General features: G+C 42.3%; 2 protein-coding genes across 2 annotated transcripts in view; both read right to left on the reverse strand.

Annotated features, from left to right (window-relative positions):
- The window catches only part of slc35a3a (solute carrier family 35 member A3a), a 12,691-nt gene extending 8,775 nt beyond the window's left edge, over positions 1-3,916 (reverse strand). Inside the window, exons 1-4 of the mRNA XM_028587289.1 lie at positions 3,396-3,916; positions 3,043-3,252; positions 2,192-2,346; positions 1,909-2,031 (exon numbers count right to left, since the gene is read on the reverse strand). Of these exons, the coding sequence (XP_028443090.1) occupies positions 1,909-2,031; positions 2,192-2,346; positions 3,043-3,232 (468 nt within the window). The 5' untranslated portion in view covers positions 3,233-3,252; positions 3,396-3,916. The remainder of the gene's footprint in view (positions 1-1,908; positions 2,032-2,191; positions 2,347-3,042; positions 3,253-3,395) is intronic.
- A 698-nt stretch (positions 3,917-4,614) lies between these two features.
- notch2 (notch receptor 2) overlaps positions 4,615-27,500 on the reverse strand; it is a 52,341-nt gene continuing 29,455 nt past the window's right edge. The window contains 33 exon segments of the mRNA XM_028587885.1: positions 4,615-6,842; positions 6,844-8,157; positions 8,418-8,515; positions 8,903-9,050; positions 9,260-9,579; positions 9,666-9,819; positions 9,985-10,072; positions 10,400-10,604; positions 10,716-10,858; positions 10,993-11,334; positions 11,449-11,978; positions 13,118-13,230; positions 13,391-13,642; positions 13,769-13,901; positions 14,058-14,242; positions 15,458-15,611; positions 16,010-16,211; positions 16,454-16,682; positions 17,078-17,230; positions 17,412-17,531; positions 17,674-17,787; positions 18,502-18,647; positions 19,025-19,217; positions 19,395-19,505; positions 20,681-20,914; positions 21,117-21,230; positions 21,352-21,465; positions 22,075-22,260; positions 22,365-22,520; positions 23,638-23,871; positions 25,294-25,416; positions 25,924-26,057; positions 26,170-26,377. Coding sequence (XP_028443686.1) covers positions 6,615-6,842; positions 6,844-8,157; positions 8,418-8,515; positions 8,903-9,050; positions 9,260-9,579; positions 9,666-9,819; positions 9,985-10,072; positions 10,400-10,604; positions 10,716-10,858; positions 10,993-11,334; positions 11,449-11,978; positions 13,118-13,230; positions 13,391-13,642; positions 13,769-13,901; positions 14,058-14,242; positions 15,458-15,611; positions 16,010-16,211; positions 16,454-16,682; positions 17,078-17,230; positions 17,412-17,531; positions 17,674-17,787; positions 18,502-18,647; positions 19,025-19,217; positions 19,395-19,505; positions 20,681-20,914; positions 21,117-21,230; positions 21,352-21,465; positions 22,075-22,260; positions 22,365-22,520; positions 23,638-23,871; positions 25,294-25,416; positions 25,924-26,057; positions 26,170-26,377 — 7,178 coding nt within the window. The 3' untranslated portion in view covers positions 4,615-6,614.

The following is a 27,500-nucleotide window of genomic DNA, read 5'->3' on the forward strand; positions in this document are numbered from 1 at the left end:
CCTGCTCGACTCAGCTTGGCCCGCCCCCCGTCCCCCTTTTTTCATTGCAGATTTAGTACCGCCGCATGCGTGAGGCAGCGTGGCTAGTCGTCATAGCGACGCCGCAGGAAACAGCCACGACCTAACACAACACACACACAGAACGTCGAAGGTGTGTCGTTTTTGATTCTCTGCATGTGGCTGTTGCTACAGCCAGAAGACACATTTTGTTTCAAAAGGCATCAAAAAAAAAAAAAAAAAAAAAAACACTGCTGGCTAAACTATTTAAAAATGGCAGGTTTGTTCAGGACACCGTCTGTCGCTAGCAACGATGACGCAGTGATTAGTGACGATTCTCTCCGACCACTCAGTAGCCTGCATGTTTTCACGTCATCTTTTGGTATCGCCTCAGCTCGCTTGGAACCTCGACGGAGGTGATACTAAAAAAAAGTACCTGTTGGCAGGTACCAGGTACTTGTTTTCATAATGGAAAAACTAAAAAGGCGAGTAGAGTCGAGCAGGTACCATATAATGGAAAAACGCCATAAAACAGGCAGATATATTACAGATGATCTAGTGATCTGTGATACACTGTATCAGATGGTTTTTGACTGAATTTTGCACCAGTAAAGACTTAGAAATAACAATGAAGAAAAAAATCTATTTCCACGTAATCCATTTATATCAATATAGTGTGTATTTTCTGGTGGTATAATATAATTAACATAACTGTATAATAAACCGATTTCCTTGAGAGGAATCTATCAAGCTATCAAACGTGTAAATCAATCCTTTTGGGCATAATATAATAGCAGGAGGGGCAATTTTAGTAGACTATTCTAAAACTGGTATGTGGCAATGGTTTAACTGGGCTGAGGGCTGTGACTGTGCATGTGTATATCATAGATGTATAATAAAACCGCGTAGATTCGAACCACTTCATAAACCAGTCACGTGGTACGGATGGGCAGCGAGGCTCTGGATGTCATCAATGACGTCATGTGTCTAAAAACGACAAGCCTCGATACGCGCTTCACATATATATATATATATATATATATATATATATATATATATATATATATATATATATATATATATATATATATATATATATATATATATATACACACACATATATATATATATATATATATATATATATATATATATATATATGTGTGTAGGTGTGTGTGTATGTGTATGTATATCTATATGTGTAATTTTTTATCTCTCCCTTTGTATTGCTTCGTTTGTTTCTATATATGTATTTTTTTTTAAATTTTTTATTATTTTTATAAGTTTGTAAACTTGTTGTTCACGTGCTATCATTGCTTACCTGATTTTTGTAATCTACATTTTGTGAATAAAATAAAATAAAAAAATAAAAAAAAAAAATAAAAAAAATCGGTACGCGCTTCACGGAAAAATTCTGGGATTTCCCGACACACGCTTCGAAGCCTCGGCACATAACGTAACATCACTACTAGCTAGCTGTCTGGATTTACCCTGCAGAAATCTGAGGAGCAGTTAACCATAGCCCTCATAAATCCACCAGAGTTTAGAATGCCAACACAAAGACAGCGGAAGGAAACGAACATCCGGCCAAAAAATGAGGGACATCTACCGGAACGTCCGGCGGCACCTGAACGATCCCTGAAATTAAACGTCGTAAAAATATTAATAAACAGAGTGTGAAAAAAAGGACCACTAACCATTGTAAGGCTGCAACATTACTCTGGGGCAAAAAAGCCCTACTTCATACCAACATATTTACGTGGACTTTTACCCTGATTAATAGTGGAATAAAAAGGCTCTGTTCAAGAGGAACCATGGAGAGGATGTTCTGTGTTCATATTTCTAGATGATGGTGAAATAATGTGATCGCCATTTCTACAAGCAGCAAACAGACAAGAAGCTGTACTGGACCTGCACGAGAGCCACTCCAGCCATAAGAATCAGCAATGAGAGCCACTGGTAGACGCCCAGCCTGCGGCCCAGCATGGACACCGAGAACAGAGCCGTGGTCAGGATCTTCAACTGGTATGTCACCTGATGGAGACAAAGTGGGTAAACTGTAAATAATCCACGAACAAGGATGTGCTAATTGCTAAAATGGCTCAGAAAGACACATCAGGTCCTGTGTGAGTCATAATGTGAGTCATTCAGATTCACAGAGTCTCGTTAAACCCCACCCGTCCCTCTGCCGTACCTGGTAGGTGGCTGCGTCCAAGTTGGACAAGGCGACGTACAGCAGGTTGTTCTGCAGCGTGTAGATCCCAGACGGAATCGCCAGCTTCAGCGTTTCTATGGGTTTGTGGGCAATTTCCTGACGCAGGAGGCTGTTCAGAGCTCGCATGCTGTAATCTAACGAATGAAAACAAACAGGTATAAGACATTTATAAATTCATTTTGTAATTAAGTCTATCAGCTCTTTTTACATTTCTCTGATCGTACTGTTTTGGATTTAAATCATCATTTTGCTATTTTTAGACTGTATTTTAGGCAAAGTTGTTAAGCAGCTGCTTCTGTTTAGACAACATTGAACACGTGACAACTTTGGATTATTACATTCAATGTTCAAAGTATCAAGAAAAGAATTGTTTTATTACCAAAACTTGGCTATTGTACCAACACTAACACTATAGTAAGGGCTGAATCAATAAATCATTTGATTCTTTAAGTGTAATAACAGAATCCAAAAAAATTCAATATTTGATAATTGACATAATTTACTAAGCAAAAATGACAAACATAAGAAGGTTACAGCTTCTCAAACTGGAGTTTTTTCCAGTTTTTTTTTCCTGCTTTATATCAATGTAGATGTAAATTCCAGGTTAGGAAACTGTTAGTTAGACAAAACAATCAATTACAAGACATCATCATGTGCTCTAGGAAATTGTGATGGCCTTTTTTTCACAATTGTCTGACCTTTAATATACCTCACAATTAATCAATAAAAACACTATTAGATTATTATAATAAAAGGAAAATAATGGGCTACTGGGGCATTATTTTCTAATAATGATTGTGGTGATAAGCGTTGCGTTCAGGTGCACTCACTGTGCTCCTTGAAGACGAGCAGCACACAGGTGAGGATCTTCATGACCTCGGCCACCACCACCGCCGAGGAGGCCAGGTACCGCGGGCCCTCGGCCTGCAGGGTGCGGGAGTACCGCATGGTGAGCACCAGGGACGTGGTCTGGAACACCAGCACGCCCAGAGAGAGGTATTTCAGCCGGGGAGAGGCCATGACCAAGGGTCGGTGTGAAGCTGGACACAGATATGGTATAAATGACGATATAAAAGAGGTACGGTCCAAGTAGTTCGAAATGTAAGTATTGTTGGGAGGGGAATAGAGAACCACAGCGAGGAGTGGAAGAAGACTTAAGAAACAAAAAGAGGTTTTTACTCACAGAGCAAACACTGCTGAGAAGAAGTCGCTGACACTGACAGGGAGTGACTCTCACCTTTCTGCCTTGCCTTCAATTGCACCTCAAAAGCAACTTCACATACGTATATTTGTCTCTACGAAGTATAACCCCCTCTTTAGTGTTTAAACCTCGGGTCGTGTCTGTTCTCGAGCAGCTCTCTCTGTCGGGCAGAAAGACCAGGTACTGGAGGCTCAACCCAGCTGTCAAAACAGCAGCCCTTCAGGTCCTGGCGTCCATTGACCCGCGCTGGATATCAACCGTCTGCTGATAACTACATGCTATCTTATCACGGTGTCCACGCCAACTGTCCCATCGTTAAGTGCCATTACGGTTTAACTAACCGCCAGAGGAAAGACGAAATGATGCCGAAAAAGTCTGCAGATGAAATCAAATCTCAAGAATGTAAACTGTACGGTAGGTAAAATCCATAGACAGTATATAAATCCTGAATGACTTCCGTGTACAGGTTTCTTCCTCGTCTTTTTGTCAAAGCTTCCTGTGCGACCCAGCGCCCTCTGCTGGACTGGCAAGAAAACTGCACTAGTCGTATTTATTTTAAGCTGTAAAATGAAGTGTGAATTGGTGACTTAAGGTACTTCCTTTCCAGAACTAACAAAGCACTAATAATCTGAATAATTACACATTTATGGCCAAAGTCACACCAAATAATTATTTTTGAATATAAACAGCTTATTAAACATCCAGTAGCAAGTAGTGAAACACACCGTCTCAAGTAATTCAATCAAAATGCTGATTTAAATATGTTTAACGGTGCAAAAAGCCAAGACATGTTTCTTGTTTCTGTACTATAGGAATATATTTTTTACTTTTATTAAATAGTATGATCAAGATCTTAACATTGTACTGTAGAACATTGCCCATTATATTAACAGTGCTGAGTGGGCAAGGCTGAACCACTGACCAAAACACATTACATTTTTAACTTTGGTGATATGTTACATTTACATTGCAAAGATTCATTCAGATTGATGAGAGCATATATATAATTTTTTCAGTGAAATACAACCTGTGTTTATTTATTAAACCGGTATTGTGTACCCTGAGGAAGCACAGTAAAATTCATTGATGGAATCAAGTTGCTGTCCTGAACCCATTATAAAACTATTTCAATCACCAGCACTGTGTCTGAACTTGTGGACAAATACACAGTATATTTAAAAAAATTAAAATAAAGACAAAGTCTATGAAGATCTGGGCTTTATTTCAGTAAACAGATTTGGTTGATCATTTGGTATTTTGACAACAGACAACTTATTTTTTTCATCAGTTTTTAGTTCTTCTACCTTATACAAACATGGCGACAACTACTTCATATGGCATGTATATTATAGGCTATTTGGTTAACAGAGGAAAGTACAATACAAAAAAAAATTATATACAGAAAATTGACACATAGCCTGGCATATGAATGGGAACTGACATGCTCAATTCTTAATAAAAATGCTGACTGACACGGTACCTCAATGTACAGTACATGTGTTTTGTGAAACTGCAGAGACATCACAGGTACGTAGAAAAAGACCCTGAAGTGGCAGGTACTGGGAATATTGGTGAATAATTTGATTTGATCACACAAATACTCATTACACCCACTACATTTCTTGGTATTGGATGTGTGTGCTGTGTGTCTAACTTCAGTCATTTATAGATCACAACAATAACAGAATCAAGGACAACAACTGATGTATATGTTTGGCAGAAAAAAAAAAAAATTTGGTCTTAGAGACAGTGATGTTCTTTTTTTTAAGTTTAAAAAATAACAGTAACAAATACAGTGAATGATTGTCTGTGTTTACAGAGCAGTCACACAAAGCTATGTTCAACAACATATTTAAGAAGGAAGACAAAATACTTTCTCATACCTTACTCACCTCCAGACTTGGTGTATGAATCATTACAATTAAAAAGGTGCAGGGATAAACTGATTGTAGTTAAGCAAAAGGCAAAACTGGTTAAATGATTTTGGAAGAGAAAACATTTAGCAAGGAGGCAGTTTAAAAGGTATAAACATGCGCCTCTGTAACATTCAGAATCATTCAAGAAGTGCGAACAGAATTCATATAAAAACAGAAACGGACATTTTAAAATGTCAACATGTCTTTGCCAAATCGAGCTCAGTAATAACAAGAAGAATGTGCTGTAAATCTATTTCCATTTCAACATACAACATTCTAAAACTAATGTATGTTTTTTGCATAAAGTTTGTCAAGCTTAATTAATCCCTCAACAACACGACATATAGTGGCACCATCTGTGGCAAGACGTGATATAACTACATACACATTAACTCTGAATTGGTTTTCAAATCAAACTTTTGTATTTCGGTAACAGTAACTGCCTTCAAAACATACACCGTTCTCACTGCACCTACAGCATGCATTTATTGAACCTTCTGTGGGTTTGATTAATGGAAACCACTAATATCTATCAACTGTAATCAATGCAGTAAATACATATTTAAGTTGTTAGCACAAGTGTAGAGCCATTTAGTAACAAGATGCATTTGTGTGCATTTATATATAATCTGTAATTCACTCGATGTTTGTCTTTCTAGTCATGCAACAGCATTTTATAAAAATCCCCCTTTAACACATAAAAAACAAACAATGCATGAATAAAAAACAATAAGGCAACAACTAGGTAGTTTTGCTGAATTAAAGCATCAACTGAATGTGATCCATCGTATTAAAAAAGTAGAGTGAATGGTTGCAACGACGAGTTAGTATTGGCAGGCTTATCACAAACAACACATAAGGATAGCATATAGCAGAGAGAAATGACAATGTCCTACAAAACAGACAATATCAATGCAGAACGTCCTCCGTCACATCATAGAGTCCATCTCAACAGTCTGTTTTTCTGATCCAATACCAACCGGCCGCCATCTGGTCGGCAATTCCTCGTTGATCCCTCAATAAACTGTTTGTGTTTGGGTGCCAAAGGCATAAAAAGGAAAGTCTTGAATTCGCCAACAGAGAGCAGAGGATGCTCGGCTGGGATTGCAGAAACGACAAGGAAACTGCATGTTTTTTTGGTATTGAGAACTTTTGATATCTAGCGGATACTACTCAATGGCGTTTTAGAAACTATACAAACATCTTAAGCATCTGAAGTGCAAAGAGGAGAAGGAAACATAAAAGGGGAGGTGACTGATTATTATAATGAAGAACAAAAAAAGAATTAACGAGACGTGAGAAAAGCACTGTATGAGTTACTATGTGCTGTTATCCAACTACACAGAACCCCAAAGTCAGTCTGTTTATGCTTTCCTCGGGCCGGCCTACGCAAAAACCTGCATGTTACCGTGTTGAGGCTGCTGAGAGGCCTGCTGCACCTGTTGCGACTGCAGCTGCAGCTGCACCTGCTCTGGAATGTGTGTGTGGTGTGAAGACGGCAGTGCGTGGTGGGGGTTCCCCCGAGGGGTGGGGCTGGTGGTGACGTCAGACCAGTCCGAATTGGAGTGTGGCGAAGAGGACGACCAAGGGTCTGGGGACTCGGGTGAAGGGGTGAGATATGGGTGCTCGCTGGGTGGGTGGGCAGAGTGGCCGGGGGTGGTGCCCTCTGAGCTAGTGGTGGTGTAACTGTGCTGGGAGGGGGGAGTGGGGTACTTATCCACAGGGCTCTGCATGGGTGGATAGGAGGGCAGTGGCCGAGACTGGCCCTCAATCCCCCCGTGGCTGACGGTGTGGGGGTGCTGCAGGGCGTGGGATAGCCCGTGCACCATGCTCATCTGCTCAGGCATCTTATACATCATACCCTGGGGGCACCGGAGGTGGCCTGGCCCCTGCTGGGAGTGACCCTGATTCTGGTTCTGCCCCTGGGACTGCGTGGCCTGTACCTGTCCTGGCTGAGGCTGCTTCAGCATGGCCTGGCCTCTTCCAGGGGCCATCATCTGGAACGTGACGATGGGCGGCAGCTGCTCTCTGCTCATGGTGACATTCATGGGAGTCAGCATCGGGCCCTGGTTGTGGTGTTGGCCCATGCCGGAATGCGAACCCCCCATCTGGTGCGACACGAGGCCGAACATGTGGCCGCTGTAGCCGTGCTTGGTCATACCCACCCAGCTCTGCTGCTGTCCCAGCATGTGGCTGACGGGGGGCAGCATTGGTCGGGAGGTGGGGCTGCTCAGGAGGGGAGGGGAGGTCGCTGTGGTGGAGGCGGCGCTGGACACGTCGCCTGTGTACGAGTGTGGCGATTCCAGGGAGTCAACTGGTGACATGGTGACAGAGCTCTCTGGAAGTCCTCCTGCTGCCTTGACGCCATTTGCGTTCCCTCCGCCTGTACCTCCTCCACTTCCTCCTCCCACTCCGGCACTCACAACCGGCCCCTCTCCTCCAGCGGGCTTCTTTCTTCTCTTTGCCTTCATGTCTTTTAGCTCCTTAGCTCCCCCGCCAACACCTCCCACCTTCGCTCCACCTCCGCCCCTCCTACTCTTCTTGCCCTGCGGCCCGGGGCGCATGCCGATGAAGCCTGCTCCGTTGGCCCCACACATAATGGAGGAGTTTCCTCCTCCGCCCATGTGGTTAGGGCCATTGTGTGGACTGTGAACCAAATTGTACTGGTCCAGCAGGCGCACTATGTCATGATGCATGCGTTCTTGAGCGGTATCGCGGGGCAGCCGATCCAGGTGATCGGTGATGTCACGGTTGGAGTAGTGGTCAAGGAGAACCTGAGCTGCCTCAAAGCTGCCTTCTCTGGCTGCAAGAAACAATGGGGTTTCCTCCTGAAGGAAACACGGCAAGCAGCCAGTTTTAATACACTGTTTTGAGTGGAGTCTCAATTTAATCTGTGCATTTAAAATACAACCCTGAATAAATGTCTGATGGATACATTTTATTTAGATTAAATACAACTTTGTGCATTTGTTTCACCTCCAGATACTACTTTTTTTTTTTAACAGACTTTTACTTAAATCATTTTTATAAGCACACAAACGAAGGAACAATGGTTTGAAAAAGCAGAAATGAAAACACAACAATCTACCTTATTGTCTTGCATGTCCCGGTTGGCTCCATTCTTCAAAAGCACAAGAGTGGCCTCCACATTATTAACTGCAGCTGCCCAGTGCAGAGCGGATTTGCCTAAAATGTGGGGAAGGTGAGAAAAGACAAAGAAGCACATCCATGTTTAACCAGAATGAAATCATTACAATTTAGTTTTTTTGTGACTGTGACTAATTAAAGCTCCTCAACTCTTAAATGTTACTATCTTACTAGATTGTAAAGGACTGAAGCAAGCATTACAGTGTCTTTACGGTTTTCTACCATTAAAACTTCCAATTAGCATGGATGGATCTAATTAGCTTGTCCTGCTTACCTACTACCATGATTCTTCATACTAATACTGCAGTTTCAATAGGAGCAGTTTTGTAATCCAAATACCTGCGTGCATGAAATGCTCACACCAGACCTACAGTACAAAAATGAGACATTCCACGGGAATAGTAAATATATGAAAACTTGGCTGACCATGGTCGTCTACAGCATTGATGTCAGCATGGCAGTGGATCAGCTCTTCCACCATGCCCTCCACAGCTAGCCTGGCTGCCAGGACCAGTGGAGTAGTGCCGTCATTCATCCGGGCATCCAGTTCTGTTGCACGATTGCGGATCAGAATCTGAGAGAAGATAAAGATACATTAGATATGATGACAAACACATGACGGATAATAGGGATGCAGATTTCACAAGTAATTATTTGTTCATATCTTTACCTTTGTTTATGATTACAGTTAAATTAGTAACTACAATGGTAGAGTGGTTTTGACTGACCTATTTTAAACTCACCTCAAGTTTATAACTGATTATGATCAAACAGTTGTCTCACCTGGAAGACTCCCTGGGCATCAGCTGCCACGGCAGCATGCAGCGGAGTTCTGCCCATGTTGTCATGGGCGTTGGGATCAGCTCCAGCGTCCAGCAGTCTCTTAGCAGCATCAGCCCTGGCGTAGCGGGCAGCCAGGTGGAGCGCCGTTTCTCCTGTACGGTCAGTCTGAGCCATTAAAGAAGCACCCTGAGTGATAAGGTCTGAAATGACACTCGGTCCTGGTTCATCTCCTCCACTCTCTTCCTCCTCTTCTCCGTGCAGGCTGCAGTCCGGGCCTCCACCGTTACGCAGCGATGCTAGCATGAGTGGGGTGAAGCCATCTGAGAGAAAATAAATTCAATATTATAGAAGTTCTTAAAAAAAAAAAGTTATCAGATCGGGAAGTTTAGAAGTAAATATTCCTCACCAGGTCCCTTAACGTTTACATCCAGACAGTCAGCATCCAGGTCGGCCTGTGGGGGAGTCAGCGAGATGTCAGCAGCCTTGCGGTGCTGCAGGGTCCACTCTCTCCGGTCAACACCTCCATCCATAGCAATGGGCAGCAAGGGTTTGTCTTCAGTCTATACAAAAAAATAAAATAAAAAAGCTAAGCAGCTTGAAACAACATTTACGACAACCAAAAACCTTTCCTCAAGTCCCAAACATCCCTTACACAGTTTAATTTAAACTACTCCAATCCACCAGCTTTACTTGAACCATTCCATTTTCTTTCTCAATTCACTTACTCTTGGTTTCTTGGATGGCACGTCGTCATCCAGCCATCTCTGACTCTGACCTCCATCAATCATGACTCCATCCTGGGTCTTGAAATTCCTGATAATGAGAAAAAGAAAAACGTTTAAGCGACAGTTACATCTCATTCTGCTTCTATTCATTCCAGGACAGAGCATGCATTCTATGTTTTACACCTAATCAAACAGCAGTACTGAACACTGGGAGCTGGACAGTACAACCACAGTTTTCTACTGATGCAATTGAGCTCTTAGGAGGGATACTTCGTATGCTCACGTCCCCAAGATCCACTGAGAAACCTTAGATTTCACTTTTCACTCTGGTATGAATTCCCACCCAGTAGTTATTTTCATATATCTTGTTTTAAATTATCTTTAACACAAGCTGTTGGTCTGTGTATCCACTCACTTCATGTCAAAGTCATCCTGTCCAACAGGCTCTCTCCTTTTATCATTCTTATTGGCCATGAAGCCATCAGGCAGCCACAGGACGCCATGTTTGTGCTTCCTCTTGGCTGCTAGCATACCCAGCACCAGGATAAGCAGAATAATAACCACTGCCACTCCAACCAGGATCATCAGCCACGGTGGCGGAGGTGAAACTGTCGGGTCACCTGAAAAAAACAAGTCTTAATACCAATTGTTTTGTATTTATTAGATTTTGGTTTTTTACATTAAAAAAAACAGGTAAATTCCATTAACTGTTGAATGACACGCCTACTTACTCGTAACAGACACCAGAGGGTAAGGCAGTTCAGCCTTGATGTGTGCTGCTGCAATGAATGATGCAGCCTCATTAATGCTGGAGAAACAGTCAACAGAGCTCCGGGAACATTCGCGGTTATCAAGCTCCAGGTGCACCACAGATCTGCGCAGACAAACATGTAAAAATACAAAGACTGTTAATGACAAGCGGTTCATTTATTTCAAGCTACTGAGAATTAAAAGAAAGCTTCAAAGAAGAGAAATTATGAGAGGACCCCCAACATGAACTATCCTTACCCAATAACCTCCCTGTCCAGCTCCCGCTTGCTTCTCTTCCTCTGTAAATTTCGTCCATGCTCCTCCTCCTCCCCATAGTAAGCGTACACCATTGGCTTGTCATTTTTATCCAGCTTCACCTGCACGTTGGTGTGTAGAAGGGCTCCAAGGGAGCGCAAGAAACCCCTCAAGTCTCCAAGCAGCTCCTCAGGCTGCAGCCGGACCACGATGACCAGCGTGCCATCCACCACTTTGGCTGGAGTGTTACCTGAGCAGTCCAGGCCGTCCCAGCCACAAGCCTCCGTGTAGCAGCTCTGGTCACAGATGCCGTTCCCAAAGTGGTCTTCGCAGTACTTGTCATACCTGAAAATACACAGACCAAAGAGGGTAGCTGTTTAGTGATTTGACTTCAAAATGTTTTGGACTTCATAAGTAACTGCAACAGCAAAGAGAAAAATAAAGAGAAAGGTCACATACTTGCAGGACGGTGGGATCTCCTGGCACTCAAAGCTGTCAAAGAGGCACCCAGGGTTGTCACACTCCTTGTCGCAACGTCCATTCTTAAAGAGATTCCAGCAGGAAAGACTGGTGTTGCAGTTAACCCAAGGCTGCTTCCAGTTGAGCGAGCAGTCGCCTCCATCCCACTGACATTCATGGTTGTTACACTGATTGTCACACACTTTATCCCCAGAATGGTTCTCACACTGCAGATAGGGGCAGGTTGGAGTACGTGGTGTGAGTAGCATTGTCTCACAGGTTTGTCCGGAGAAGTTCATGGGGCAGCGGCAGCTAAACTGGTACGGGTTGGATTGGTCGCTGATGCAGGTTCCTCCATTTTGGCAGTGTAATGGACACCTCTGTTCATTCTCACAGTGTGGCCCACTGAAGCCCGGCTGGCACTGGCAATACAGGTGGCCTAGTGACTCCACACAGCGGCCACCATTCTGGCAACGTAGCTTCAAACAATTGTAGTGTTCTATTTCGCCACAGTTGAATCCAGTAAAGCCCTGTAAAACATAACATGTTGTTGAAGTGTGATAGTAATATGGTCATTTTAAAAGTTAGGCTTGGATACGCATTTGTAAAGGGACAATAAAACTTGGCAGCTGACGTTTAATCAAACAAACTACTATATACATCTACGTAGATTTTACAAATCTGCTGCTACTATACCTGAGCCCTGGTGTGGCCCTCTGAAGCAAGCATGAGAATAAGAGAGGGAGCAAGATGTTAGAGCAGAGAAAAACATTTAGTTTGAAGAGATTGGTGTTCTAGTCTGAGAACACTGAGGTAGTAATGTCAGCCACCCTTCACTGAGTGTATATATATATATATATATGTATATATATTTATTAACAGATTAATGAAATAGATCCAATATCCTTTAAGACTTAAGTGATAATTATGCATCATATATATATATATATATATATATATATATATATATATATATTTATTAACAGATTAATGAAATAGATCAAATATCCTTTAAGACTTAAGTGATAATTAAGCATCACAAATGCACTATTATATACTAAAATATTAAACTTTTAAATATAAAAAGTCTTAATTACACATTTAACATAGTTCACGGTAAGCGGTGTTCCTTATTAACTAAAGTTGACATTCACGGTTCGATAGTCGAGTCTGGAGGGAAGCGCGGTAACCAATAGACTAATGAGAATATATCAAGAAAATGGAGGAACATTACTGGAATTGATTGTTTTTTTGTGTTAAGAAATTATAACACAATATCTGACAGCCTTGTCAAAATAAGTGTTTTGTATTCTCGAACCACTGCCAGCTGCCAATTATTTTCACACCACTTTGCAACCAGTTCACGCTGTGAACTTTGTGGCTTATGCTCAAAAATCAAGACATAAAACCCCCCTAAAAATATGCATATGCATGACAATAGTTATGTGAAAGATAGATGAGCCCAGCACTGTCAATAAAGACCTTAATGTAAAACATGAAAGTATAGCTTGACATGATTATGATGAATGAGAGCACAGAGCCTGTTTGCACTGAGAAATTAATAGAAAAAGTGTTATACAGGAAGCGAACATAAAAGAGGAGAATCGATTGACACCATGTTTCTGTTTCTTATGGTGCCAGAAAAAGGAGTGACATTTGAGAAACTTACGGGAACACAGGAGCAGGTGTAGCCATGTACTGAACTCATGTTCATAGAGCAGACGGCACCGTTGTGGCACGGCTTAGACAGACACAGATCCACCATGGACTCACAACGACGACCTGAAAAGGAATTAATCAACAACTGAAACACTTTGCAGGATTACCAAAACACTCACATTACTGAAACATGAATGCCTTGTTAGTTTTCTAACATACAAAAAGACTTAATACAGTACAGTGCTGTTATGATATCCCTTTTGAGCGGCTAATGCGAACATACCTGTGTACCCCAGGCGACAGCGACACTGGTAATCGTTGACCAGCTGCACACAATCGAGGCTGCCGGGGGTGTGGCAGGGCCCAGACAGGCATTCATTGAGATCCCCCTCACAGTGTTCTCCAACGAATCCTGGAGGGCAGGAGCATGTGTAACGGCCCACACCATCCACACACTGTCCTCCATTCAGACAGCGAGGTTCAGAGGAGCCAGGCTTGGGGGCACAGTCATCCACGTTCACCTCACACTGGAGCCCTACAGAGCAGTGAACAGAAAGATATCACTGTTTGTATCAAGTAAAGCATTGAATCTGCTTTATGAATGTTTAAAGGACCGTTTTAAATCGTCCTGTGTGTGTACGTATGCGTTATGCAGACTGACCATGTGTTCCGGGCGGGCAGGCGCAGGTGAAGCGGTTAATGAGGTTGATACAGGTTCCTCCATGGAGGCAGGGCCTAGAGTAGCATTCATCAACATCATACTCACAGTTCACCCCCTGGTAGCCTGGTTTACACTGGAGCAATGAAACAAAGACACAGAGGTTAGCTCATTGTGTGCTGTGGGAAAATTGCTGCTAGTTTGTTATAAACAAACATACAACTTGTAACATAAAAGCTTTAAAAAAATAAAAACCATGCACACATACACCAGCAACAAATAATTGACTTACTTTACACTCGTATGTGCCCCGATAGCCCTTGCATGTAGCTCCGTTGCGACAGGGGTTTGACTGGCACTCATCGACCCTCTCTTCACAGTAGCTGCCCGTGTATCCTCGCTGGCACTGACATCGGTGGGAATTGCCCACATTCACACACCGCCCGGCGTTCTTACACACATTTTCCACTTCCTTATCTACAGTAATTTAGTAAAGAAGGAAAAAAAAAAAAAAAAACAGTGAAAAACAATGTGAAGATGTGCAAGTATTGCTTATTTTAAAGTGATGGTTTGGAGTAATTTCACCCTAGGGTCCTTTGCACCATGACCTCGAGCCAAACAACCCCCCAGAAGCTTTTTTCAGCTGGGTCTTACATTGGGAGAGTTAGCGTAGAGCAGCGTTATCAGCTGAATAGCTTAGTGCAGGGGCTAATGGACCCACGTTTGTATCTTGTAAATGACCCCACTAATAATGCCCGAAATGATACCAAACGTCTACTGTAGTACAAATAGGTTATGTACTCATAAAACGATGGATTGGAAAGTTTGTAAGTACACCAGAAGTTTATGTTAATAACACTTGCCTGCTGGCTTCTGCTCTCTGCTGTTGTTGTTGCTGCTGCTGTAAGACGAGTGCTTAGGGCCGTCTACAAATTACAACACCGAAAAGAGATGCAACAAAAATATTTTTTAATTTAACTTTTTTTTTAAACTAAGTGCTGTAGTTTAACTAGCAGGAGACAAGTAATAACTGAGGTAAGTTTGGAGACATTACCTTATTTAATCATTAAATTAATAAATATTTTTGTTGTATCTCTTTTCGGTGTAGTAATTTGTAGACAGCCCTAAGCACTCGTCTAACTGCTGGTAGCAGCAGCAGAAGCAACAGAGAGCAGGCAAGTGTTCATAAACTTCTGGTGTACTTACAAACTTTCCAATCCATCGTTTTATGAGTACATAACCTATTTGTACCAGTGTAGAAGTTTGGTATCATTTTGGGCATTATTAGTGGGGTCATTTACGAGATACAAACGTGGGTCCATTAGCCCCTGCGCTAATAAGCTATTCAGCTGATAACGCTGCTACGCTAACTCTCCCAATGTTCGACCCAGGTGAAAAAAGCTTCTGGGGGGGTGTTTGGCTCGAGGTCATGGTGCAAAGGACCCTAGGGTGAAATTACTCCGAACCATCACTTTAAGTTTTGGTCTGATGAAACTGTGGGCAGGAAAACAAAAGTATCTTGGTCCGGCTATAGTGAACACATTTCAATGGTAAGTTTGTTCAGCTACAATGCTACTTTTCTCTTGTGGTGACTGTCTCTAAGATAAATTCATCATTACTGTATTGTGGGGATGATATCTGCCCTTATCCTAATTATAAATATTGTGTTGTGAAAAATAAATAGTTCCTCACGCTCCCTGGCGGCAAAGTCCCAGCAGGACATGTTGGGGACGTCACAGTAAAGTCCCGTCCATCCCGTTTGACAGTGACAGGTCCAGGAGGTTGATGTCTGAGAGCAGGAGCCGTCGTTGTAACAGCGCACCTGGCTGCAGAGGTTCACTAAGTTCTGTATACAAAAGAAAACAAAAGAAGAGAGTTACACTTTTGTCTGTAAATGTTAAAGACAGAAGGAATTACACCACATCCAGCCATCTTCTTGAGTTTGATACTTTAAGTTGGGTGCATCGAACCCAACTCAACTTTCAAACTGTCAAGCCTTCTTCAGTTTGTGAGGCAACATTTGTTCTACTTTGGTCAACTGTATTGCTATAGACCAAAAATTTACAAATTTGCCTGAAAAAGCTTTACAATCAGTGCATCATACAACACCATATATACGTAAAGCCTAGGTACTTTAGTCAAATGTTGGCAAATATGAAATTGCTAAGAACACATATGACCCAGCTCACTCACGTTACCTGCAGACCCACTCTGTACACTTGCAATGATACACAGACAATTTACCTGGCAGTTTTGTCCATTGTATCCCAAGGGGCAGGTGCAGCGGTAGGTGCCCAGGCCATCAGTGCAGGTGCCTCCATTCTTACAGGGCTGAGAGTTGCACTCATTTTGCTCAAACTCACAGAATTCCCCGTAAAAACCAGGACGGCAACGGCAAGAAAAGGCATTGATGCCATCAATGCAAGTCCCATTATTCAGACAGGAGCTAGAGGGATAGTAAGGAAAGTAATGACTAATCTAGACTAGACTGCTGGGACGTACGAATGAAGGGGCAGGGCAAACAAAATATAATTAGTTTTCAACATAGTTATCATTCTTTCTGTCAGGTCATTGCAAGAGACACAGTAGAAATCATCCATGAAGAAATTCATTGCAGAAGAACAGAACAATTAAGCATGGAAATAAAATGCAGGTTTTATGGCTTCATGCTTTGAATGAATGGCTGACCTCTCAGTGCATTCAAGGATGTTGTGTTCACACAAGATGCCATCAAAGCCTTGTCGGCACTCGCACACAAAACTGTTGACGTAGTCCTGGCAGATGGCACCGTTCCTGCAGGGCTGGCTGGCACACTCGTCTACCTCAGTCTCACAGCGGTCGCCTTCAAAACCCGGGCGGCAGTCACAGGAGAAACTCCCAACATCGTCCACACAAGAGCCTCCATTCAGGCATGGGTCTAAAGAGGGGAATACAGAGAGGGTAAAAGAGGCTTTTAATGACCAAACAGCCGTCACTGAATGAACAATTCACCCAAGGTATCCATGAATAATCCACCAGCAGTCTGAAACATCTGTTAAAAAAAAAAGGAAGCACCTTCCCTTGTATTTGTTTGTCTATTTTTACATCGTACATTGTTTTGTATCATGCGCACACCCATGTGTAACTCAATATCTTTTTTATGCTGCTTTCCACTAAGGATTGGAATATCTTCAGTGTCTGATGATACATTAAAGAATACTACATAGCCGTCAAAATACATGGCTGTCATAAATGCAGAGGCGCGGCTTCCATTGGGATGCATACAGCCATTAATGATGTGAGGTGATTGAATTAGATGAAAGTGAAACTCACTGGGTGAGCAGTCGTCAATGTCCGTCTGACAGTTGTGTCCGCTGTATCCAGGTGGACATTTACATGTGTAGCTGCCCATGGTGTTAAAGCAACGACCACCATTTTTGCAAGGGTTCATTCTGCATTCATTCGCATCCTCCGTGCAACGTGTTCCTACACAATGGTGAACAAACGAAAAATGATTAGTACTGCATCAATCTAGCAGTAATACATAATATTAGATATGATTTTGCTATCAGGCACACCGTCCTCCTAGTTTCACGCTATCTTACATCCATACAAACTCAATCGGACAGACACATATGAACGCAATATCTGACAGATACACACATACCTTCCCAACCAGCAGGACATCGACAGGTGTAGGAGGTGTAGTCTGCAGATGGAAGACACACTCCTCCCTTCTCACATGGATGAGAGGCACAGGGAGCCTGTTCCATCTCACAGTTTTTACCTATTTGGGCATAGCACATAGTTTTCATAATGATAAAATCATGAAAATCTTTGCTAAAAAGATATTTAATTGGCTGCTACAAAAACTGATATTGCATCTTAATAAGTGGATGGTGATATGCTGAAAATGTAAAATCACTAACCTATGAATGGTGGACTACATTGGCAGGCATAATTGTTGACTCCATCTATACAAATGCCTTGGTGCAGACAGGGCCCGGATGCACATTCATCTATGTTCTTCTCACAGTTCATACCTAATGCGAGAGGTGGGGCGATTCAAATATTTCATTTTAAAATTCAGTGCCATTTCCTCTAATGATTGCTAACCCCCAATTTCCAAAGGCTGTGTAACGGCTCCAGAACGGCGGCGGAGTCAATAGGTTTCCATAAAAGTCAATGTGTGTATTTCCACTGACTGCAGAACGGCTGCGTTCCGACTGCGTCCCAGCTCCGGTGGTCCGCAGCCCTCCAGAGCAGATACGCAGAGCTTCTATTTTTGCTGGACGCCGGAGAGCTCCGCAGCAATTCAGCAGACGGCAGATAGTGCGGGACAGGAAGTCGAGCACAGAAACAAAATAAACATCTGGTTAATTTTCCAAATAAAATACACCATGCTCACGGCGGATCATATTTCCCTGCCCTGCACCTTGAAAACACAGCACAGAGTCGATTCCCCTCTACTCCTCTGGAAGGAAACAAACTGGTGTTGGTTTTGTGGTTCTATTCTACCTGAATTTGCGAGAACTTGTGGGTCCTCGTGACTAAAGCTGTCAGTCATGGCCGCAGCCGTGCCGCAACAAATCCGGAGCTAGTGGGTATTGACGAACGGCGGAGCACGCAGCAGACACGCAGCAGAGCTGGTCTGCAGCCGTTATGCATCCAGTGGAAATCCAAATCCGGAGTGAGTTCAAAAAAATTAAATGCTGAAATATAATAATAATAATAATAATAATAATAATAATTATTACCTTTGAATCCAGGTTGGCACTGACAGGTGTAGCCATTATGTCGGTCCAAACAGGTCCCACCATTTTGGCACGGACTGGACTTGCACTCATCCCTTTCCTGTTCACAGTGTTGTCCCACCCAGCCAGCTTCACACTCACAACGATACCTTTGTACAGAAGAAAGGCAAACACGAGTTTAAAATGAGAAATTTGTGGCTACAAAGTAATAATAGCAGCAACAGTGGCTGGTCTTTGGGCTATCTCCAGCATCAGTTCAAGCATGGCCAGTACTTGGATTATTATATCATTGTAAACACATAGTTGTGCTGATGGAAAGCAAAGCAGGCTGGAAGAAACCATAGGGAGCCTCCACATCTAAATAGAGTAAAGGAAAGTAAAAAAATGATTTGCCTGTTACTTTGCCTAATGGATCTTTTAATTATATAACTGTTGTGTGTTGGCTCATATTCACGCATTGGATTAGAGAAGGCCAGAAGGCTCTCAGAACATAACATTTCAGAGTAGCAGTATAAGGTTAATGTACCCGTGTTGCTGTTCAATACATTCTCCGTGCACACAAGGCTGAGGAGCACAGTGGTTGGTCCCAGAGAGGCACAGAGGGCCGTGGGTGCTGGGTGGGCACAGGCAGTTGAACCCGTTAACCTTGTCCACACAGGTTCCCCCACTCATACATGGGTTTGAGTTACACTCGTTGATTTCCACATCACATTTAAGTCCTATTAGAGAGCAATTCAGAGGGAATTAGTTGTTGATTATCCAGTTGTTTTTAGTAATAGCAACCAAATATTAGCTTGCATTGATATATCTATATGGTTATTTTTTTCCTGCCCCATTTCTGAAACCTTTTGTACTGTTATCAACGTGACTTTAATGGGCTATCTAGCAAAACATACCTGCATATCCTGGTTCGCACACACATTTGTACTCGTTAATGCCATCGTGGCACACTCCGTACTCACAGGGGTTGCTGGCACAGTCATCATCATTGATTTCACAGTTTACCCCTGAGTTGAAAAAATAGAAAGACAAATTCATATAGGGTAACAAAAGCCAGGTTATATGCTTTATCATTTTATCTGACTGTATGTTTGTTTTTAAAAGTAGCACACCAAAAATAGCCTTTCATGTCCCTTTCGGTTGAAGTGAACAAGGGGTTGCATAAGAAAGAGGTGAAGCAGATGAAGTGGCTGTTACAAAATGTGATAGTTGATTCACCACCAGAGGGAGTAAGACGCCATTAAAAAGGAAATTCAGCAAGAAGTAAGAAATGTTGACAATAACTATTAATACAGCAGAGGCCTGCTACGACTCGACTATGACATAAAGTTAGAAAACTAACAAGAAAAACATTAGTGGAACAATTGTGAAATGGGAGAGAGAAAGAGAGAGGGATAGGATGAGAAACAGAAGGAGGGAGAGAGATACATAGAGAAAAACAGACATAGAGAGAGCAAAAGGCACATCAGAGGAGGGGAAGTGAGGGCATGAAACCAGAAAGTGAGACCTGATGGCAATTTTGGTGAAGTAAGGACAGTACAGATGTCAGTACCAGGCCTCAGGGTGGTACAAAGTACTGAAGTGAGCCTATTAATCCACAGAGCAACCTGACGGGTGCACCACTTGACCCAGACTTGTGACTGCTACACATAAAGTGCTCAACACTTTATACATCGAAAGCTATACAGGAAGCTCTATAGGTGGGGGATGGGGGTCTTTACATTCAACTCAAGCTGTTACCTCCACTTTTGAAATGTACAGCCACAAGGGTCAATCACAAGAAAACTTTCAGGAGGTAATTTAATGTGATCTGGCTCAGACTCTTCCAAATAACAATATTGTAGAGCTGATTTATCTTTCAGTGAAAAAGTGTCAAAGGAACTAAAACTCATACAATGTTTTGTGTTTTTTGTTCAGTCTGTATGGTTACTATAGCCACCAGATGTCACAAAGAGCAGAGCTGTGTTGTCAGGCAAGATAAGAGACTTGCTATCCCCCTCTGTATTCTCATGTAGTGAAAGTTTTTATCAATAAAAACGCTGCCCACAGACATCTGATCACATTTGTACAGTTGTATTTACATATGACATGTCGAATGACACTTTTTCTTTGAAGAATAAATTAGAACCAACTTGTCTCACTATACAGACAATGATTTTTTTTTAGCACACAAAGTACCCACCTGTGGTTCCCGATGGGCAGTTACACTGGTAGGCATTGACCAGGTCAACGCAGCGTCCTCGGTTCTGACAAGGGTTGCTGTGGCACTCATGGACCTGGATATTACAGATGGACCCTGTGTATCCAGGATAGCACTCACAGGAGAAAGTGGCAATGCCATCTTTACACACACCATGGTGGCAAGGCTCTGGTACGCAGTCATTGATGTTCTCCTCACAAAGTGTGCCAGTGAAGCCTGCGGGATGACATTTCCTCTTAGAAAAATAACAAAGGCTATTGCATCATGGATCAAGTGACTATTTCAAAAGATTTTCCAAATTAAAAAAGATATAGGGTTTAATGTGATGCAGTCTACCATTTTTATAGAACAATAGGAAAGCAGAAACAACAAATATGTTGCTTTTACTTTAACTTAACATGTGGTTATTCCCTTTTACCTTCAGCACATTCACAATCATAACTGTTCGGTCGGTCGATACACTTGGCCCCGTTAAAACAAGGCGTGCTGGAACACTCATCTATGTCTATTTGGCACATGTCACCGCTGAAGCCTGAAAACAGAACAACATGAACATAGTAACAAACGTGTACATTAAAAAGGGCTTCATAATCTAATTCATTTTTACTTTGAGCGGATGGAAATCTGAAAAATACATCAACATGTATACCAACCTGCTGGGCATTCGCACACAAAGCGGCTGACCTGGTCCAGACATTTCCCCTGGTTCAGACAGGGCGAGCTGAGGCACTCATCCACCTCTATCTCACAGTGAGTCCCCTCAAATCCTGCATGCATGACGAGAAACAAGTTTTTATGAGATTACTTCTTTTCTCAAACGTTACAGAAGCCAAAGACGTTATGTTTTGAATCCCAATTCTTTGCAGTTTCTAAGTAGTTTCATTTTAACCTAGTGGTGTCAGCCGCTAAACTCCACCATGGAAGTCATGTTTTTGGTCCTTCTTGTCTATATCAAACAAATAGTAACACACATTTGAATGAGACTTGAAAAGGTAGGCTATGGGCCAAGGTACAAGAGACCATTTGTGTAAATCTGGATGCAGAATAATAAAAAAAAAAAAAAGTGTCTATCTTTTTTAACATTTTATATATTATAAATTGTGGCACATGTATCACATTAGAGTTTATCACTCTGGATCTTCAGATTTAGATGCTAATATGTTTAAAAAAAAAAAAAAAAATCAGCCTTGGTGGAGGTATGCTCTCAATAAGTGCTTTCTAGTTATACATAAATTGTTATCCACAATATCGCTATCTTGAAACTCAAGACCGGCAATGCTGCACTTTTTTGAACTGCTGCACTTCTTTTTTGGAAGAGAATGTCTGATCAAATTGGTTGGAATGTACAGTTATTTATATTTTCTCAAGAGATGTACCGGGCATGCAGATGCAGGTGTAGTCCCCAATGCGATCCAGACATGTGCCATCGTTGTGGCAGGGGTTCGAAGCACACTCGTTGACATCTTGTTCACAGCGCGGCCCAGCATAACCCCGAACACAGTTACATGTGAAGGAGCCATCAGTGTTCACACACTGACCACCATGCTCGCAAGGGTTGGTACCTGATGATGAAGAGGAGAGAGCTACGTTTAAAAGCAGAAAAGATCAAAAGCCAGGCAGAGATACATGTTGTGCATACTTGGTTAGAACTTTCTCTCTTTCTCACCGATGCTGCATTCGTCTCTGTCGATGTTGCAGGTGCTGCCTACGTATCCAGGTTGACAGTTACAGTTGAACATCCCACTGATGGGGTTGGTGTCACACTGAGAACCCTCTCTACAGGGGTTACTAATACAGGCATCATCTCTATGGCAGAGCAAGCCTGAAAAGAACACCATGTTGACAAGGAATGAGTAAACAAGAATAGGTCGAGAGTTCCAGAGTTTATCCCTGACATGCCCACTAATGCAGTATCAGAGTGTTGGGAGCTAAATGCAGCCACATTGTTAATACAAGCTAAAGCACAGTTTGTTTTGCATTAGTCTGTATTCTCGACGTTCCACTTCCGGGATTGCTTCTGTGCCACAGGAAATTCTGCCGGATGCTTTTCACCGATGTCCGTTACCTTCTGCTTTCTTTGTGTTGGAATTTTAAACTCCGGTCGAATTATGAGGACTATGGTTAACTGCTCCTCAGATCTCTGCAGGGTAAATTGAGACAGCTAGCTAGACTATCTGTCCAATCTGAGTTTTCTCTCGCACGACTCAAACAACTTTTGAACGCACACGTTCCACCAAAACACGTTCCTTCCTGAGCTCCGTGCGGAGCTTAGCGCCAGCCAAGACTATTGTGATTGGTTTAAAGAAATTGCAATAAATCAGAGCACGTTTTCTCCCATCCTGAAATGCTGTGTGGACTCGCCAGACCTTCCTTTGCAGCGCTGTGAAGGACCGGCCCCGCTTTGCCAACCAAAACTACACTAGACAAAAATCTTCTCTGTGCTTAAACAAAAATGGCCCCAGAGAATTACCAATACACGGTTATGCCCACTTCAAAGTAAAACAAACTCAATGCAAATTTGCTACTAGGGAGTGGTATATTTTTAAGGCAAGGCCTAATCCAAATCTAAGAATAAGTCTCTAACCACCAGGCTGGAAATGCAAATCTATTCTTTGGTATAATTAGTGTATTTGACTGTTTGACATGGATCACATTAAGGGCCTTTTTTCTCAAAAAAAAAGCTTGGATGAATTTAGTGAAATTATCTGTTTGGGAAAACATCAATGGGCAGACTTGTTCCACAGAATGCAGTCCCCTGCAATGAAATACTCTTTCAACAGTAGTTAACCAAAACCAATGACCACCACACTTTGGTCCGATGGGGACTTGAACCAGCAACCCTCCGGTTCCCAACCCAACTATTATATCATACTATGCCAGAGAGGCTGTTATTAGCGTAATGCATTTTAGGGTATAAAAATGTCTCACTCCTGGCCTACCTGTCTTTCCGTAGGGGCAGAGACAGACGAAAGATGCAACACGGTCAATGCATGTGGAGCCTGGGCTGCACGCAGCTGTAGCACAGTCATCGATGTTTTCAGAGCAGTCGGGTCCACTCCAGCCGTTAACGCACACACAGACATAGCTGCCAAACAGGTTGCTGCAGGTACCTCCATTCTGGCAAGTGTTTGGCTGCAGACGACACTCGTCCACGTCTTCTGTACAGTGCTGACCTGTGGAGAGGCAGGGAGGTGGACATGAGGAGGAGAAAATGTAAACAAATTAAGTTAATATTCTAGGTAGCATGTTACAACATAACTCAAGGTGTAACCTCATGGATTTTCCAATTAAGAAATTAAAAATAGTGACCCGTTTTTTTTTGTTTTTTTTTTAGATACTTACAGTCTTATTTAGAGAGATTTTTTGCAGACATGAAAAATATAGTGTGTGAGAATACTATTAATCCACGATGGCCATTTTTAAGTACTCTGCTCACGTTGGCTTTGCTTACCCAGGTCGGATCAGTGCAACATAAACTCAGACAGGCCCAAGGAAGCTGATGCATGCATGTTTGCTTTGTAAACGGAAAGCTTGCGTATGCCACATAAGTGTGTTAGCAGAGGCACACCTTGTGTGAAGTACGGGCCTCAGTAGGATAAAGAAAGAGTACAGAAGAATGGTGGGAAGTATAACATTGAAACAACATGAAAGGAAAGTTATCTGATCACAGCACAAATATGTATTCCACCTCACTGCTCAACCGGCACACAGAAAAATGAAGACTTAAAAGTAGAAAAGCCATTTCATAAATGATATGGCTAGAGTGTCTAGAAAATTAAAAGGGAAAGACACAAACAATCTGCTGTAGATTTAATTTTAAAAATGTGAAAAATGATAAAATAGTCTGCAAAACATATTCAACACACAGCTTTTTTTAAACACATCAGACATACAAAATACTTAAGACTTAAGTTCTAGTATAATACGTACATATAAAAAGCTCTAAAGGAAAAAACACTGGTCCAGTGACGCAGTGGCGATGCCAACGCATAGGGCTTCAACAAAAAAAATCAAGTCATCGAGGAAAAAAGTTGAACCTGGCTCAACTTCTACTGGACGCCAATGTGACTCATCCAGAACGAACGCAGCAGTGGCCAATCAAAGAAGTGCAATCGCACAGTCCTGGTAAATTACTTTGAAACATGAACGACGTATTTGTACTGTTACCAATTGCACTAATACTAATTACTGGTGTGAAAACTTTCCAGAGTTTTGAAATCCTGTGTCAGAGTATTATCAATGTTTTGCCGTCTAATAAGCCTCCAAACTCATGGATCTGTTACTCTAACTGGACTTCCTGGATTGCATTTCATATCTCACCGATACCTTAAACAACACAGCCCCTGGCGTTGTTTTAACGCAGGGCCGTTTTCAGTCTGAATGCCCGCTAAGAGGACATGTCTGAAATACACAATACTAATTTTTTGATGCTTTGCTTCAACATGTAACACAGATCCCCTTCAGACACATGAGGGAAACCCCTGATATCTTGCATGGATTTGAGGCACTGGGGTGGTAACAACACAGCAAACCAGAGTAGACAAACACTGAGTCTAATAGTTGTCACAGGAATACATAAACAAAAAATCCCTTACCAGTCCACTCTGGAGGACACTGGCAGTTGTAGGTGTTGACTCCGTCCATACACGTTCCTCCATTGGCACACTGATGACCGGGGCAGTCATCAATATTGTTCTCACAGTTAGTCCCGTTGAAACCTGGCACAAATGATTGGGGAAGAAATGCACTTAAATACATAAACTGTAGTATGATACTCTCTAGTGTAAGTATTATGATATGTCCTGGTAGTGTATATAAACAGTAGCTGTGAGCATGTTTGTTGTGTCGACTTGCAGTAACAAGTCTGTAGCAGACTGACAGTACAGTGTGTCTAATACAATACAGCCAATAGGCTCAGACTGTTTGCACCACAAACAACACAATGTAACAATACAGAAACTCAAAGCTACATTGGTTTATAGATAAATACCAGTTACAGTGTCACTCTTTTTCTCTTCCGACATTCAATTTTCTTAAATTTCCATTTCTCTTTAGTGCCTTCTTCCTTTCCCTATCTCTCGCTCTCTCTCTGATTAGGTGACTAAACAGTCCATATTTCTCTTGACGTGTGGGGGATGGCTAACTTTAGTATGAGTTTCTATTTCATATTCAGCTTTAAAAAGAGGAACAAAAATCTAGGCATTTCAGAATTTGAATCCTCTTACCTGGAAGGCAGTGGCACGAGTAGCTAGTTTCAGAGTTCTGGTGACAGGTGCCTCCATTTAGGCATGGTGAGGGTGAGCAAGGGATGTATGAGCTTTCACAGTGTCTGCCAGTAAATCCTGGGGCACAGGTACACCTGTAGCAATGACCGAGTACATTTCATTAAATTCAGTCTTATTTTGGAAATCAAGGAAATCTTCCACATAGTGACATATTTCACATTTGGTTATTATGCACTAGATTCTCACTTGTAGGAGCCAGGGGTGTTGTCGCATGCTCCTTCATTCTGGCATATAGAGGGTGTGGCAGCACATTCATCTGTGTCATTAAGGCAGCGAGGCCCTGTGTAGCCAGGAGGACAGGAACATGTGTAGCTACCACCAGACAGTGAGCTGCACGTTCCAGAGTTGGAACAGGGACTAGATAGACAGCTGTCCTCATGCTCACACTGCAGTCCTGGGAATGGAGAGGAAGGAGAAGAGCTGAGCATTAGTGCTTTAGCTATCATATGTGCCATTTATCAATGTGTCCACCTCTGGAGAAGTATGGCTTAGATACCAGAGGAAAAGCAATATGCAATGACAGGTATGGATTTGTGGCAATCTAAAATACATACATACACATATATACACATATATACACACACATACACATACATACACACACATATATATATATATATATATATATATATATATATATATATATATATATACATACAGTGGGGGAAATAAGTATTTGACCCCTTGCTGATTTTGCAGGTTTGCCCACTTACAAAGAATGCAAAAATCTACAATTGTAATCATATGTACATTCTAACAGTGAAAGACAGAATCCCAAAGAAAATTCCAGAAAATCACATCATATGAATTTATTAAAATTGATAACCATCTGATGAGGAAAAACAAGTATTTGACCCCCTGGACAAACAGCAAGTATTCTGGCTCCTACAAGCCAGTTAGTCTTTCTTTAAGACACAGCCCCAATCCGAACCAATTATCTACATCAAATACACCTGCCTCACCTCGTTACCTGTATAAAAGACACCTGTCAACACCCAAACAACCAGCATCCAACATCACCACCATGGGCAAGACCAAAGAGCTTTCTACGGACATCAGGGACAAGATTGTTGATCTGCACAAGGCTGGAATGGGCTACAAGAGAATCGGAAAGCAACTTTGAGAGAAAAGATCAACTGTCGGTGCAGTTATCAGGAAATGGAAGAAGCACCACACCACCGCCAACCTCCCTCGGTCTGGGCCTCCACACAAGATCTTGCCTCGTGGGGTGTCCCTGATCATGCGAACGGTGAGGAATCATCCCAAAACTACAAGGGGGGAACTGATGAATCAACTGAAGGCAGCTGGGACCACAGTTACAAAAGAAACGGTTGGTAACACACTACGCCGTCATGGATTGAAATCCTGCAGCGCACGCAAGGTCCCCCTGCTCAAGAAGAAACATGTACAGGCCCGCATGAAGTTCGCCATTCACCACCTGGACGACTCAGAAGAGGCCTGGAAGAAGGTGATGTGGTCAGATGAGACCAAAATAGAACTTTTGGCCTCAACTCAAC

Source organism: Perca flavescens, chromosome 9, assembly GCF_004354835.1.
Source record: "Perca flavescens isolate YP-PL-M2 chromosome 9, PFLA_1.0, whole genome shotgun sequence".
Taxonomy (NCBI): Eukaryota; Metazoa; Chordata; class Actinopteri; order Perciformes; family Percidae; genus Perca; species Perca flavescens.